Source organism: Ornithorhynchus anatinus, chromosome 3, assembly GCF_004115215.2.
Source record: "Ornithorhynchus anatinus isolate Pmale09 chromosome 3, mOrnAna1.pri.v4, whole genome shotgun sequence".
NCBI classification, from domain to species: domain Eukaryota; kingdom Metazoa; phylum Chordata; class Mammalia; order Monotremata; family Ornithorhynchidae; genus Ornithorhynchus; species Ornithorhynchus anatinus.
Window position 1 is genome coordinate 48,632,051 of NC_041730.1, and position 17,104 is coordinate 48,649,154.

Genomic DNA, 17,104 nt, shown 5'->3' on the forward strand with positions numbered 1-17,104 from the left:
GCCAGGAATTACAAGGTTAAATACAATTCAAAGAACGTTTCCCCCTCTTATTGGCCCAGAGTTGCAACATTTCCACTGGGGTTCCCCCGCCTAACTCCAGCCCCTCTAGCTCTAACTATTGAGACTGATCTACGCTGTCTTCGCGGGGGGTATCTGAGTGGCTTCTGGCCAGTTCTTCATAGCAGCCTGGGGTTTCACTTCCTTTTATTTCCCATTTACGGGGTGCCCGAGAGCTGGACTGTGGTCAAAAGACAGGCAGGAGAGAGAAGCAGCAATCGCCACCCCCCACCCCCGGCCCCACCCACTGGAAGTCAGCCCCTGGGTGATCCAGAAGGGCTTGCTAAAAAAAGAAGTCAGGAGTTTATTCTGTTTTTTTTGTTTTTTCTCAACAGGCCAGGTGACTCCGGCAACACTTGGAAGAGAAGGTAGGCAGTAGTAGGAATCCTAGAGGACTAAACTAATTCCCTCCTTTGACCATTCCAGGTCTGGGGGATCCCAGGGCAGTGCTAGACATCACTGCACTTATCTGGAAGCTGTAAATTGCTTGAGGGGAGGGGTCTACTTGCTTTATGATCCTCTCCCAAGCGCTTAGTACAGTGTTCTGCACGGAAAAGTAGAGGCTCAATCAACACCATGGAAAGATAGATTGAACAAGGCTCTGATTCGGTCCCGAACAACTTTCCCATCAACAAACTGGGAAATGTGGTCTAGGCTTTGTCAGTTATCAGCTGGAGACTTGTATTGGGTCCATGCCGAACTCCCTGGAGACCAGTTATGTCCTCTGGGGTGGGTGCTGGAGGGGGAGTCCTGAGGGCGGGCCCGGGAGTGTCAAACACTTCCATTTCCAGCAGGATGAGGGAAGTGAGAGCCGTGCTCTGGTCAGTTTGAAGATACGCTCGGGGCGGGGGGTGGGGGAGGAGAGGAAGGCTAATGGAGAAGTATTGGAAATTAGAAGAATGAAATTCACTGGGGCCAAGAGAGGAGAGTCGCTGGCAACACTCCCGCTCCCCGGGCTGCGAGAACGGCAGCGGAGCCCTAGCAGAGGTGGGAGCGGGAAACAGGGTGACACTCTGGTTAAGGCTGGGGCGGCTAGGACTATGGGGTGTGAGATCTCCAAAGCAGTAGGCAGCAGAAAAGAGGAAGAGGGAAAGCAAAGGGATCTTTCCGCCGTGTGCTGTCATGATGAGGGTGAGGGCGGGGGCTTCCTAAGGCGGGAGTACCCCGGAGGAGAGGATCTCGGCATCTCCATCTGCTGACTGCCCCGGCCTCCGGCCACCCGAAACCGGTGGCTAACGGAACCTCCGACGTGAAGCCGGAGGCCGTCTCTTGCCTGAAAGGGGATGATTCCATTCTGTGTCACCCTGCTCCCTCCCGTTAGTGCCCCAAGGACAGTTGCCCAACATGTCACGAGAGACGGGCGTCTCTGCCTCAAGAAGCCAGAGAACAATCCAAAGGCACACAACGAACATTGGGCCGAACCACACCCGGCCACGGGCCTCCATCGAAACAAACCCACGGGGATTCACGTGCGCGAAAGCAGCCGGCGAGGGGCTGCTTTTTTGCCGACTGGAAGGAGAAATAGCCTTTCTAAGCGGCGGAGGAAAGTACAAAGGAAAAACGCCGAGGTTCAAGTCCCTGGAAACTTGAGGAGAGATAGACGGAGGTGAGTCAAAGAAGTGGCTGGGTGAGCGGGACAGATCAATCGGCTTTCTGGAGATACGAGGCCAGCTGCCCACTGGTCTGAACCCCTTCCTCACCCTCAAACTAGGGATCAGACCCTCGTGCCCAAATCGCGTACCAGGCAGGTCCCCCGGAGGCCTCAGGTAACCGCTCGGACCCATCAGGCCCAGGCTTCAAGGGTAAAGGGTCGCTCGATCCAAGAAACCCCAAAACGCCCGCCCCAAAATCCGCCGGCCGAGACCGAAGCGATGTTTTCTTACCTTTAAAGACCACCGACACGATGGGGTCAGGTTTCCCAAATTTGGTTTTAGGGATATTGCTAGCGGACTCGACGATGACCCGAAGCATGGTTCCCGGTGCAGCCCCCGCCCGCCGAGAGGGAGAGACTTCTGCAGGCCAGCGGTTCGGCCGGGGGCCCGCTCCTCCCAGCCAGCTCAGCCTCGGAGGCTTCGGCAGGGGAGTGATTCACTCACACCGAAGGGGAAAAGGCGAATGGGTGGATCTCTGACGACCAGTTCCTAAAGGCTGGATGTAAACTGACACCCCAAACCCTCCCAGTGTTGCCCAGACGGAATCTCAGGATCTAGCTTGTAAACGCCGCCCGTGATGTGTGGGACTCAAGAATGCAATCCCCACCAGAGGGAAAAACATAACCGACGCCACGGCCGCTGGCAAAAGGCTGGCATCGCGGAGGATGCCGGCTAAAGAGAGTCACGGACGTTTCCGCCATCACCGTACCCTCCTCCTCCCTCTTCTTGAAGTGCAAATGGCAACAACTTGGAAGAGTTGCCAACACTTCTTACTTCTAGAAGTTCTTTAACTTTATTCAGTCCTTACGCTTCGCGTGTGGGCTGCTTTCTGTGGTTTAATCGACCCAGAAAATCCTCCAGTCTGCACAGTAAAATAATTCAAACTCTCCCTCTTCTGCCCAAGTCAGGAACGGCATGCAAGGCTTTTCCGAGCGCTCCGCGAACGGAAACGCTACGTTGTCACCGGACACCTGCCCGCCAGATTTCGGCAGCTTGTATGCCCGGGGGTGTCGGGGCAAAGCCGAGGTGCTTTTTTTCCTTTAAGAGTTCAGCGGAGCACGAAGGCGCTTTGCCGAAGGGCCCGAATTTCCCAGAACTCCAAGTGGAACAGGAAGGGTGGCTTCCAGGAGGAGAAGGTGGTGATCCAGGAAGGGGGATTAGAGAGGGTTGGGGTTGGCGTGGGGAGACAAAGGCAGGAAAGAGAGCCAAAGTACGGACAGAGGGGAGGGGGACAGGTTAGAGAGACAGAGGCAGGGGGACAGACCCTCCCCGCCATTATCCCCGGTCCTCACTCAAGCAGAAACCAAGGTGGTCGGATCAATCAACCGATCGATTGGATTCTGACATGTCTCCAATTAGCCTTCCTCTCCCCCTCCCCCGGGCTTAGAGTCATCCTCAAACTGACCAGAGCACAGCTCTCACTTCCCCCATCCTGCTGGAAATGGAAATATTGACACTCCCCGGCCCACGCCCAGGACTCGCCCCCAGGACCCACCCCAAAGGACAGAGGTGGTCTCCGGGGGCCTGTACACGGCCAGCACAGTGATTTTTACTGAGTGTTTACTGTGTGCCCAGCACCCTACTAAGCGTTTGGGAGAGTACGATGTCTCCATCTGTTGCCGAATTGTCCATTCCAAGCACTTAGTACAGTGCTCTGCCCATAGTAAGCGCTCAATAAATACGACTGAATGAATGGAGAAGCAGCGTGGCTTACTGGAAAGAGCCCGGGCTTGGGAATCAGAGGTTGTGGGTTCTAATCCCGGCTCCGCCACTCGTCAGCCCCGTGACTTGGGGCAAGTCGCTTCACTTCTCTGGGCCTCAGTGACCTCATCTGGAAAATGGGGATTAATCAGACTGGGAGCACCTGGGACAACCTGTTAACCTTGTATCTGACCCAGCGCTTAGAACAGTGCCTGGCACATAGTAAGGGCTTAACAAATACCATCATTATTATTATTATTGTTATTAATAGAGCCAGTAGATGTGATCCCCATCCGCAAGGAGCCGAAAGACATAAATGCCGCCTTTCCCCTCGCCCTTCTAGGGTCACGGTTTCTGCTTCTACTACTGCCTGCTCTCCAGAAGTTTCCATTTCACTTATTCTTCCCACGTCTGGGGCCGCGGCAGAGCTTCAGAAGCAGGGTGGCTGGGGCGATCCCTCCGGGGAGTGGACAGCGGAGCCGGGTGCTGTTTCTCCAACCTTCTCCGTTGCCGTCTGCGGTTATTCCACTTCCGCCAGACCTCTTGGAGGTCCCGCCGGACGTTTTTCTAGTGGCGGGCGGTACGGGGAGCCCAAATTTGGTACTCTCAGGGCTTCTGGTCTATTTGGGTTTAAAAAAAACGGGGGTGGCTGAGAATAGTGCTGTGAGGCTGAAAGTTCCCCTGAAAGTTTACAGCTTCCCTCCCATTCCCAGGTCCCCAGATGATCTGACTGTATTCTATCTACCCCAGTGCTTAGCACAGCGTGGTCTAATGGAAACAGCACAGGCCTGGGAGAAAGAAAGGCCCTAGCTCTGCCATTTGTCTGCTGTGTGACCATGGGCAAGTCACTTCACTTCCTCTGTGCCTCAGTTACCTCATCTGTAAAATGGGGATTAAGAATGCGAGCCCCACGTGGGGCAGGGACTGTGTTCAATCCGATTAGACTGTAAGCCCGTCAGTGGGCAGGGATTGTCTCTATCTGTTACTGAATTGTACATTTCAAGCCCTTAGTACGGTGCTCTGCACATAGTAAGCGCTCAATAAATACTACTGAATGAATGATTAGCTTTCTATCTACCCCAGGGCTTAGTACCGCGCCCGGCACTTATTAAGGATTCAAGAAATACCATTAAAAACATACAATATTAATATCGGTCATCATTATTGTTGTTGTTATTAACACAAGGCTCCACTTTAGGGGTCCAGGATTCCAGCCCCGGCTTTACTCCTGCTCCCAGACCCGGCAAAACTCACAAAACTGAAAACAGTCTTGCTGTCTGACAGTTGGTGAGGCAGCAGGAAAGCTATTTAAGGCCAGGCCCAACGAGGCCTGGAGGAGGAGCAGCAGGAGGAGGAGGAGGAGGCCGCCGCAAAGGGAGGATCATGAGAAGAGCTCGTTGCATGTTCTCTCTAGCTCTCGTGTGCACGCGGGGGGGCGGTTATAGGCTCCAGCATCACACCAACTGAGATTCTGTTGCTTAGCCCGATCGATCCATCGATCGCTTTCCGTCACTTCTCGAATTAGCCTTCCTCTCCCCCTTGCCTGGTCTTAGCGTCGTCCTCAAACTGAGCAGAGCGCTGTTCTCACGTCCCCCATCCTGCCGGAAATAGAAATCCGCCGCTGCTTTGCCTGCTTAGACCTATAGGTAACCCAAACTCATTTCTGCGAGTCGGCAGCCAGAGCGTGCCCGTGTAGCGTGACACGTGGGCGGCCGGGACTCATCAGCCCCGTGAAAACACATGGGCTTCCCCACACGCCACTTTGGGGAAAGGTCGGGGACCGGCAATATTATCGGAATCATTAGCCAAGTTCTCGTCTCTGCTCTCCGCCCTGGCCACGAATTCTACCGAGAGGGAAGAATCATCTCCCCATCCCATCCTCATCCCACCCCATCCCATCCTCATCTTCCCTCCCAAACCCGGTCCTCTCCCAGACTTCCCTATCACCGTGGATGGCACGACCATCCTTCCCGTCTCTCGGGCCCGCGATCTCGGTGTCATCCTGGACTCGTCTCTCTCGTTCACCCCACACATCCTATCCGTTACCGAGACCTGCCAGTTTCACCTCTACAGTATCGCCAAGATCCGCCCTTTCCTCTCCACCCAAACGGCTACCTTACCGCTACGGGCTCTCGTTATATCCCGGCTAGACTACTGTGTCGGCCTTCTCTCTGACCTCCCTTCCTCCTCTCTCGCCCCGCTCCGGTCTATTCTTCACTCCGCTGCCCGGCTCATCTTCCTGCAGAAACGATCTGGGCATGTCACTCCCCTTCTTAAACACCTCCAGTGGTTGCCTATCAACCTCCGCTCCAAACAAAAACTCCTCACTCTAGGCTTCGAGGCTCTCCATCACCTTGCCCCTTCCTACGTCTCCTCCCTTCTCTCTTTCTACCGCCCACCCCGCACGCTCCGCTCCTCCGCCGCCCACCTCCTCGCCGTCCCTCGGTCTCGCCCATCCCGCCGTCGACCCCCGGGCCACGTCCTCCCGCGGTCCCAGAACGCCCTCCCTCCTCACCTCTGCCAAACTGATTCTCTTTCCCTCTTCAAAACCCTACTTAAAACTCACCTCCTCCAAGAGGCCTTCCCAGACTGAGCTCCTCTTCTCCCTCTACCACCCCCCCTTCACCTCTCCGCAGCTTAGCCCTCTTTCCCCCCATTTCCCTCTGCTCCTCCCCCTCTCCCTTGCCATCCCCTCGGCACTGTACTCGTCCGCTCAACTGTATATATTTTCATTACCCTATTTATTTTGTTAATGAAATGTACATCGCCTTGATTCTATTTAGTTGCCATTGTTTTTACGAGATGTTCTTCCCCTCGACTCCATTTATCGCCATTGTTCTCGTCTGTCCGTCTCCCCCGATTAGACCGTAAGCCCGTCAAACGGCAGGGACTGTCTCTATCTGTTGCCGACTTGTTCACTCCAAGCGCTTAGTACAGTGCTCTGCACATAGTAAGCGCTCAATAAATACTATTGAATGAATGAATGAAAGAAGCCCAGCGAACGGGAGGATGGATTTCAGAGGGACAAAGTAGCGGATGTTGGTATTTGTCTCCTCGCCCGTCTGCTCCAGTGGTCCGAGGTAAGGTGGCCAGGCGCTCGGAGGCCCTGGGGAGTTGGGGAAGGGCAGAGGCTCAGGGGCGAGCCAACCAGGGCGGGACTGAAAGTGGGGGAAGCAGGGGCGAGGAGAAGCGGGGCAGAGGAAGGGGAGATGGAGAGAGGGCCGGAAAGAATGACCGAGAGAAAGGAACAGAAGAGGAGGAATGCAGGAGAGTGGAAGAGGGGAAACGTTGGTCAGAAGACATTCGCCAGCCGTCTTGGCAGGAGGAGGAGGAGGAAGAAGGGGAGAAGAAGGTGGAGGAGGAGGCAGCTCAGCCTCTCCTCCACTCTTCCACCTCTTCCCAGTTGTGGTTCTGCTGCCGTCGGGACCCTTGGAATGGACCCCAGGGACAAGGGTCGAGCACCAGAATCGGAAACAGGAGAGGTAATTCCCGTCCAGCCTCGTTCGCCGCTGCCTTCCCCATGGCTCCAGCTTCCTTGTAGTTCATCGCACGTGGACGGTGGATGATGGTTCTATTCTGATTCCTCTGAAGCTCTTTCTTTCTCCCAAACATTCAGTGGCAATTACATTCATTGCATTTTTATTTTTGAAGTTCTTACTTTCATGGGATCTGTCCTGGAACTCCCTTCCGCTTCATATCCGACAGACACCCTCTCCCCACCTTAGTAGCCTCATTAAAAGCACATCTTGTCCAAGAGGGCTTCTCCAACCAAGCCCTCATTTCCTCTTCTCCCACTATCTTCTGCGTCATCCTCACACTTGGATCCTAGCACCCCTCCCCCAGCCCCACAGCACTCCCGCACGTAGCCGTAATTTATTTCTTTATTTACTCTAATGTCTCTCTCCCCCTCTAGACTGTGGGCAGGGAACGTGTCCACCGACTCTATGTCGTACTCTTCCCAAGCGCTGAGTACGGAGCTCTACCCGCAGGAAGTGCTCAATAAATGCCATCGATTGGTTCACTGCCAAGTCCCCAGCACCGATGACAGTGTGTTTAGGTTCTTACCTTACCTTGCAGAGAGCACCAGGTAAAGAAGGCGAAGACAGCAGATCCAGCACAGTCTCGGGCAACAGAATATGACTTTGCTGCTCAATTCAGCTCAGGACACCGGTGATGGCGATACACGCAAGAGTTCACGGCACTATGTCTCCGAAAACGCACAAAACGGTATCCTCTTGTCCCCACTTCTGCTGTCTGGGTCATCGTGAAGGTTCATCCTGACGATGGATTTGCGGTTCTGGGCCCCCGTCGGCCACCGACCCGCCTGGTGGCTGCGGAGCAGGGCAGCTGACGGGGCTCAATGTTCCTCTCGGTGGATGCCCTCTGGCCGAATTTGATTTTTATCACCGGAAGGGCAGAGAGGTGACAGTTTGCAAGGAAGGTCACTAGCTTTGGAAGGTCACGAGAGCAGCCAAGGGCATTTTGCAGAAGTCCTTCGATTTCATGCCATTCTAGAGTGTTTTTCTCTGGGGCGCCTGAACCCCACTTCCACCTGCGTTCCTCTCCCAGGACTCACAGTCTGAGGGGGAGGAGGCAGACATCAACACAAGTAAACGGGCATCGATATAAATAAATAGAATTATAGATATGTACATATATATCTAAGTGCTGCGGGGTGGATGGGGAGAGCAAAGGAAGCGAGTCAGGGTGATGTGGAAGGGAGGGGGAGTTGAGGAAATGTGGGGCTCAGTCTGGGAAGGCCTCCTGGAGGAGATGGGCCTTCAGTAGGGCTCTGAAGGGCGGGAAGAGTGATTATCTGGCAGATTTGAGGAGGGAGGGAGTTCCAGGCCCGAGGTAGGACGCGGGCCAGGGGTCGGCGGAGGGACGGGTGAGATGGAGGCCCAGTGAGAAGGGCAGCGCCAGAGGAGTGGAGCGTGCGGGCTCTTTACACGACGAGCCCTCAATCTGTACCATCGATTGCGTGGGCCCGTGTGAGAGGAGTGTGCCCACCCCATCCCCAAAGCCACGGTGAGCGTTCAATAGGGCTTAACAAAAGGAGCCATATTTCCCAGTGTTCCAAGTGGTACCGGAAGAATGGCTTCCAGGAGGAGAAAGCAAAGGTCCAAGGTTAATAATAATAATAATAACGTTGGTATTTGTTAAGCGCTTATGTTCTGATTACAGGGTAATCAGGTCGCCTCGTGTGAGGCTCACCGTTAATCCTCATTCTACAGATGAAGTAACTGAGGCACAGAGAAGTGAAGTGACTTGCCCGCAGTCACCCAGCTGACAAGTGGCCGAGCCAGGATTCGAACCCGTGACCTCTGACTCCCACTGAGCCCCGCTGCCTCTCTCTCTATATTTGTAATATATACAAATATGCGCAAGTGCTGTGGGGAGAGGAAGGGGGAAGAGCAGAGGGCAGGAGAAGGGGGAATGGGGAGGAGAGGAGGGGTAGAGGGAAAGGGAGGGTTCGGTCTGGGAAGGTGGGTGGGTGGGTGGATGGATGGATGGGTGGATGGATGGGTGGATGGATGGATGGATGGTTGGATGGATGGGTGGATGGATGGGTGGATGGATGGATGGATGGTTGGATGGATGGATGGATGGATGGATGGATGGATGGATGGATGGATGGATGGATGGATGGGTGGATAGATGGGTGGATAGATGGGTGCAGAGATGGGTGGATGGATGGGTGGATGGATGGATGGATGGATGGATGGATGGATGGATGGATGGATGGATGGATAGATGGATGGATAGATGGATGGATAGATGGATGGATAGATGGGTGGATGGGTGGATGGGTGGATGGATGGGTGGATGGGTGGATGGGTGGATGGATGGATGGGTGGATGGATGGGTGGATGGATGGATGGATGGATGGATGGATGGATGGATGGATGGATGGATGGATGGGTGGATGGATGGATGAATGGATAGATGGGTGGATGGATGAATGAATTGATGGATGGATGAATGAATGAATTGATGGATGGATGGATGGGTGGGTGGGTGGATGGATGGATGAATGGATAGATGGGTGGATGGATGAATGAATGAATTGATGGATGGATGAATGGATAGATGGGTGGATGGATGAATGGATAGATGGGTGGATGGATGAATGAATTAATGGATGGATGGATGAATGAATGAATGGATGGATGAATGGATGGATGAAGGAACGAACGCTGAATGAATGCATGAACGAACGAATGCATGAATGAATGAACGAAGGGCTGAATGAACGCAAGCACGAACGAACGAACGAACGAACGAACGAACGAACGAACGAACGAACAGCCGGATGAACGGACGACGGCCGAAGGCGCGAACGCGGGCGCCGAACGAGCCCGCCGGAAGTGACGCCACGCCGGAAGTGACGCCACGGGGGCCGCGGAATTCAAACTCCCGGAAGTGGAAGGGGATCCGCCCCGCCGCGGCTCCGCTGCGGCTCCGCTGTTGCTCCGCTGCTCCGCTCCGGTAAGCGCTGCGTCCGTTATGCCGACGGACGCCCCGGGGGTGGGGGAAAAGAGCCGCTGCGACCTCAGACACCCCCTCCCCCCCCATTGCCGGGGGCTCCCCACAATGCACTGCGTGCAGAGCCCTGGGCTAAGCGCTGGGAAGGTGCAATTCAGCAATATTCATTCAATCAATCATATCGAGTGAGCGCCTATTGGGTGCAGAGCACTGGGCTAAGCGCTGGGAAAATGCAGTGCAGCACTATTCATTCAATCGTATGGAGTGAGCGCTTACTGCGTGCACAGCACTGGGCTAAGCCCTGGGAAGGTGCAATTCAGCAATATTAATTCAATCAATCATATCGAGTGAGCGCCTATTGGGTGCAGAGCACTGGGCTAAGCGCTGGGAAAATGCAGTGCAGCACTATTCATTCAATCGTATGGAGTGAGCGCTTACTGCGTGCACAGCACTGGGCTAAGCGCTGGGGAAATGCAGTGCCGCAATAGTCATGCAATTATTGAGTGAGCGCTTACTGTGTGCAGAGCTCTGGGCTAAGCGCTGGGAAAGTGCAATTCAGCAATATTCATTCAATCGTACTGAGTGAGCGCTTACTGCGTGCACAGCACTGGGTGAAGCGCTGGGAAGGTGCAATTCAGCAATATTCATTCATTCGGTCGTAGTGGAGCGCTTATTGCGTGCAGGGCACTGGGCTAAGCGCTGGGAAGGTGCAGTTCGGCAATATGCATTCATTCGGTCGTATTGAGCGAGTGCTTACTGCGTGCACAGCACTGGACTAAGCGCTGGGAAAATGCAGTGCAGAAATAGACATTCATTCGGTCGTATTGGGTGAGCGCTTACTGCGTGCACAGCACTGGACTAAGCGCTGGGAAAATGCAGTGTAGAAATAGACATTCATTCGGTCGTATTGGGTGAGCGCTTACTGCGTGCACAGCACTGGACTAAGCGCTGGGAAAATGCAGTTCAGAAATATGAATTCATTCAAGCGTATTGGGTGAGCGCTCTATCTGTTGCCGACTTGTTCATCCCAAGCGCTTAGTACAGTGCTCTGCACATAGTAAGCGCTCAATAAATACTATTGAATGAATGAATGAATGAATGCGTGCAGAGCCCTGGACTAAACGCTGAGAAAATGCAGTGTAGAAATATGCACTCAAGCATATTGGGTGAGCGCTTACTATTTGCAGAGCACTGGACTAAGCGCTGGGAAGGTGCAATTCGACAATATGCATTCATTCGGTCGGATTGGGCGAGCGCTTACTGCGGGCACAGCACTGGACTAAGCGCTGGGAAAATGCAGTTCAGAAATATGAATTCATTCAAGCATATTGGGTGAGCGCTTACTGCGTACAGAGCCCTGGACTAAACGCTGAGAAAATGCAGTGCAGAAATATGCACTCAAGCATATTGGGTGAGCGCTTACTATTTGCAGAGCACTGGACTAAGCGCTGGGAAGGTGCAGTTCGACAATATGCATTCATTCGGTCGGATTGGGCGAGCGCTTACTGCGTGCAGAGCACTGGACTAAGCGCTGGGAAAGTGCAATTCAGAAATATTCATTCATTCAATCGTATCGTTGTTGGGCAGGGATCATCTCGATCTGTTGCCGCATTATACATTCTAAGCGTTTAGGACAGTGCTGTGCACATAGGAAGTGCTCAATCAATACCACTGACTGAGGGAATTGATTGAGCATTTACTGCGTGCAGAGCACTGGACTAAGCGCTGGGAAGGAACAATTCAGCAATATTCATTCAATCGTATCGATTGAGCGCTTACTGCGTGCAGAGCACTGGACTAAGCGCTGGGAAGGAACAATTCAGCAATATTCAATCGTATCGATTGAGCGCTTACTGCGTGCAGAGCACTGGACTAAGCGCTGGGAAGGAACAATGCAGCAATATTCATTCAATCGAAGTGACTGAGCGCTTACTGCGTGCAGAGCACTGAGCTAAGCGCTCGGAATGTACGTTTCGGCCACAGATAGAGACGATCCCTGCCCAACCGCGGGCTCACGGTCTAGAAGCGGGGTGTCCCGGGAGGTCGCGTACTAGGGGAGAGCACGGAGAGGTCGTGTACTATTCGTTATGTCCATTCCAAGCGCTTAGTACGGTGCCCTGCACACAGTCAGCGCTCAATAAATACGGTTGATGAATGAATTCATTCGTTCAATCGTATTTATTGAGTGCTGACTGTGTGCAGGGCACTGTACTAAGCACTTGGAGCATATGATTCGGCAACAGAGAAACAATCCCTGCACCACAATGGACTCACAGACTAGAAGGGGGAGATCTGGTGGTCACGTACTAGTGGGGTGTCTGGGGAGGTCCTGTACTATTCATTTAATCGTTCAACCGTATTTATTGAGCGTTTGCTGTGTGCAGAGCACTGTACTAAGCGCTTGGAGCGTACGATTCGGCAACAGAGACGATCCCTGCCCGAAAACGGGCTCACAGTCCAGAAGGGAGGATAACTGGGGGTCGTGTACCAGCGGGGAGCCCGGAGAGGTCGTGTACTATTCATTTAATCGTTCGACCGTATTTATTGAGCGCTTGCTGTGTGCAGAGCACTGTCCAAAGCGCTTGGAAAGTGCAGTTTGGCAGCAAATAGGGACGATGCCCTCCCAACAAGGGGCTGGTCCTGGGTGCGCGCTCCAAGGGGACGGATGGCAGCGAAGGCCCCGAGCAGCTGCTGTCGCGTCTGGCGAGACTGTGAGCCCGTCAATGGGCAGGGATCATCTCCATCTGTTGCCGAATTGTCCATTCCAAGCGCTTAGTACAGTGCTCTGCACGTACTATTGAATGAATGAAAGACGAAAACAAGGAAGGGGAGGCGTGGCGCTTCTGCGGCGGAGGCTCGGGAGGCGGGAAAAAGAAGCCCCACCTGCTGCGGATCGACTGTCCGAAGGAGGGCAGAGGTCCCGGGTGCACTGTTCTCTTTCGGCTACACCCCTAAGGTCAATCAGCCGTCGCCTGTGGACTGGAAGCTTGCTGTGGGCGGGGAATGTGTCCGTTCGCCGTTATACTGTTCATTCATTCATTCAATAGTATTTATTGAGCGCTTACTATGTGCAGAGCACTGTACTAAGCGCTTGGGATGAACAAGTCGGCAACAGATAGAGACAGTCCCTGCCGTTTGACGGGCTTACAGTCTAATCGGGGGAGACGGACAGACAAGAACAATGGCACTAAACAGCGTCAAGGGGAAGAACATCTCGTAAAAACAATGGCAACTAAATACTGTGCTACGCTTAGTGCTCCGCCGCGAGGTGAGAGCTCGGCCGAGCGAACGAATATTAGCGGTGACACTTCCGGGGGCGGAAAAGGACGGTTATCCCTCGGTGCTTCCGCCCATCCGCATAACCCCTCCGCTGGCCCGGGAAAGAGCAGGAGCTACCCGGCTTGAGAGCTACCTGCCTCTTCTTCACCTCTCCCCTCTCCAGGGGAGATCTCCCGCCTTTGCTCGGAATCCATCTCTTCCCGCACATCTGACCCCATCCCTTCACACCTCATCGAAAGGCCGGGTTCCTCCCTAACTGCCGTCTTCCACTGTTCGCTCTCCAGTGGCTTCTCACCCCACTGCCTTCAGACACGCCCGTGTCTCCCCTGCCCTAAAAAAGACCCCTCCCTTGACCCCATGGCTCCCTCCAGTTATTGCCCCGTCTCTCTCCTTCCATTCCCCTCCAGACCCCTTGACCGAGTCATCTACACCCAGTGTCTAATTCCTCTCCTCCAATTCTCCCCTCCGATCTGGCTTCCGCTCCCTTCGCTCCGCAGAAACCGCCCCCTCAAAGGTCACCCGTGATCTCCTCCTTGCCACATCCAACAGCCTCTACTCCGTTCTATTCCTCCTTGACCTCTCAGCTGCCTCTGACGCCGTCGACCGTCCCCTTCTCCTCCACACCTTATCTCGCCTTGGCTCCGCGGACTCCGTCCTCTCCTGATTCTCCTCCCATCTCTCTGGCCGTTCGTTCTCGGTCCTTCCCGGGTTCTTCCTCTGCCTCCCACCCCCTAACTGTGGGGGGGCCTTCGAGGTTCGGTCCTCGGTCCCCATTTCCTTGGAGAACTCATCCGCCCACATGGCTTCAACTACCACCTCCATGCAGATGATGCCCACATCTATATCTCCAGCTCTGAACTCTCTCCCTCTCCGCTGTCTCGCGTTTCTTCGTTCAGTTGTATTTAGTTTGTGCTTACTATGTGCACGGACCTGTACTAGCCGCCCGGGAAAGTACAATACGACAATGAGCAGTGACGTTGCCTGTCCACGATGAGCTTACAGTCAAGAGCAGGGGGAGACAGATGTTGATACAAATAAATAAAATGATAGATATGTACAAAAATGTGGGTCTGGGAGGCGGGAAAGACCAAAGGGAGCAAGTCAGGGCGATGCCGGAAGGGTGTGGGAGGTAGGGAAAAAGAAGGGCTTAGTCTGCGAAGGCTTCTTGGAGGAGATGTGCCTTCAGGAAGGCTTTGAAGAGCCGGAGAGAGATTGTCGGATTTGAGGAGGAAGGGCGTTCCAGGCCAGCGACAGGATGTGGGCTAACGGTCGGCGGCGAGACAGTCGAAATTGAGGCAAAGTGAGAAGGTTATCACTAGAGAGAGGAGCGGAGCGTGCGGGCTGGGTTGTAGAAGGAGAGAAGCGAGGTGAGGTAGGAGAGGGCAAAGGGATGGAGTGCTTTAAAGCCAATGGCGAGTTTTTGCTTGATAAAGAAGTGGACGGGTGACCACTGGAGATTTTTTGAGGAGTGGGGCTGACATGTCCCGAATGCTTTGGTGGAAAAATGATCCAGGCAGCAGAGTGAAGTACGGACTGGAGCGGGGAGAGACGGGAGGCTGGGAGGGCAGAAAGGAGGCTGATGGAGTAACTCAGGCAGGATAAGATGAATGATTGTATTAACGTGGCTATTCTCCTGCCTTCAAGACATCTCTACTTGGTTGTCCTCCGGTCTCCTCAAACCTCACATTTCTTAAACAGAACTTCTTATCTTCCCCCCAAACCCTGTCCGCCCCCCGACTTTCCCAACACTGTAGACGGCACCACCATCCTTCTTGTCTCCCAACCCCGAAACCTTGGCTTTATCTCTGCCTCCTCTCTCTCGTTCAACCCGCGTATTCGATCCATCAGCATATCCTGACGGTTCGACTTGCACGACATTGCTAAAGTCTAACCTTTCCTCTCCATCCAAACCGTGTTAATCTAATCGCTTATCCTTTCCCTCTACGATTACTGCGTCGGCCTCCCGGCTGACCTCCCAGCCTCCCGTCTCTCCCCGCTCCAGTCCATACTTCACTCTGCTGCCCGGATCATTTTTCTACAGAAACGTTCGGGACGTGTTACCCCGCTCTTCAAGAACCTCCGGTGGTTGCCCATCCATCTCCGCATCAAACAGAAACTCCTCACCACTGGCTTTAAAGCAGTCAATCCCCTTGCCCCCTCCTACCTCACCTACTACGACCCAGCCCGCACACTTTGCTCCTCCGGTGCTACTCTTCTCACTGTAGCTCTTTCTCGCCTGTCTGGCTGCCGGTCTGTCGCCCACATCCTGCCTCCCGCCTGAAACGCCCTCCCTCCTCAAATCTGGCAGGCAATGACTCTGCCCACCTTCAAAGCCTTATCGAAGGCACACCTCCTCCAAGAGGCCTTCCCCGTCTAAGCCCTCTTTTCCTTGTCTTCAGCTCCCTTCTGCGTCACCCTGACTTGCTTCCTTTATTCATCACCCCCCTCCCAGCCCCACGGCATTTATGGCCAGATCTGTCATTTGTTTTATATTAACGTCTGTCTCCCCCTCTAGACTGTAAGCTCGTTGTGGGCAGGGAAAGTGACTGTTATATTGTTATGGTGTACTCTCCTAAGTGCTCGGTACGATGCTCTGCTTATGGTTTGCGCTCCATAAATGACTGACTGATGGAGCATAATTTGAGGCAGAAGTTTTGAGCTCCTGGCAGCAGTCTGGACCTTCAGAAATGCCTCTGGAGGGGTCAAGGTGTTAAGGCGTGTAGGAAGAACCCCAAAAGGGAATATCAGTACGTGCTTTGAGTATTTTCTCAATCAATAGTATTTATTGAATGCTCACTGTGTGTAGAGCGCAGTACTAAGTGCTTGGGAGAGTACAATATGACAGTTTTGGTAGATGTTATCTGGCACATAGTTAAGTGCTTAAATACCATAATTATTATGATGATGACGATGTGATCCCTACCCACAGTGAGCTAGAGTGGGAGAAAGACCAGAAAATAAATTACAGATGTATATGTCTTAAGTGCTGTGGGGGTGAGGCGAAAATCGAATTGCCATTTAATTCGGGGAGGGTGAGGATAGATCTAGTCAAATTGTCTGGTTTGGACTTTAGTCCTTTATCACCCCGATGGGTCTAAACCCTTCAATTCTGGTGTTTCTGTCCTTATTTTCACAGATGTTCGCGAGATGGCCTCAAAGACAGCCAAAGACCTACTTAAGAGCAAGTGGGGTTTAAAGACCAACAACTCCAAATCCGAAGCCGAACTAGAGAAGTGTAAAAGAGATAATGAAGCCTCCAAAAAGGACATTCCGGGTGGAAAGGGAAGGCTGACAGATGAGGAAAGAAATAGACTGCTAGAGGTGAGTCACTCAGGCTTTAAAACTCACTGGTTTCCTCCTCATCTCCTATCCTTCTCTCCCCTGCCTCATCCACTGAAGTTGGCCACTGACTAAACATCCTGGCCGGATTGTCTATGGAGGAGGTTGGGGCGAAGGGAGAGCAGCAGCCAGGGGATCAGCTGGCCCCTTGACTTGTCCATCTCTTTAATCTAAAGACCCTCTATAAGGTATTTTGTGATTAAATACCAAACACACTGTGGGAATTGAGGCCTGTGGCCAAAAAAACCCACTCAACAAATGGTTCCAATATATAAAGTTGTCACTGTCGAATCAATCTTTTTTTTGTCTGTCAAATCCCCCTCTCCATTTCTGCCTCGTGTTTTAAATGGTCATTTTTTTTTTCCATTCTAAATGGCATTACCATTCTTGACTCTGCTATTTCGTGCAAAGCGCCTAGCCTGCCGAAAGCTATTCTGGATTTCAGCTTTTTTCATTTTGACCATTTTCAGCGGTGTGACTTGAAAAAGAGCACGGACTGGTGACACCCGTCGATGGGTTGCCGTAATTTTAAGGCCGCTGAGTTGCGCTTCGTTATAGGACTCAGCTGTAAACTTATTCTGCCGGTGTGA

General features: G+C 53.2%; 2 protein-coding genes across 3 annotated transcripts in view; one reads left to right on the forward strand and one right to left on the reverse strand.

Annotated features, from left to right (window-relative positions):
- MYOF (myoferlin) overlaps positions 1-2,392 on the reverse strand; it is a 119,102-nt gene extending 116,710 nt beyond the window's left edge. For both annotated transcript variants that reach the window (XM_029059922.2, XM_029059919.2), the window contains exon 1: positions 1,941-2,392. In XM_029059922.2, the coding sequence (XP_028915755.1) occupies positions 1,941-2,028 (88 nt within the window). In that variant the 5' untranslated portion in view covers positions 2,029-2,392. The remainder of the gene's footprint in view (positions 1-1,940) is intronic.
- Positions 2,393-9,815: 7,423 nt separating this feature from the next.
- CEP55 (centrosomal protein 55) overlaps positions 9,816-17,104 on the forward strand; it is a 41,304-nt gene continuing 34,015 nt past the window's right edge. The window contains exons 1-2 of the mRNA XM_029061372.1: positions 9,816-9,899; positions 16,312-16,496. Coding sequence (XP_028917205.1) covers positions 16,323-16,496 — 174 coding nt within the window. The 5' untranslated portion in view covers positions 9,816-9,899; positions 16,312-16,322. The remainder of the gene's footprint in view (positions 9,900-16,311; positions 16,497-17,104) is intronic.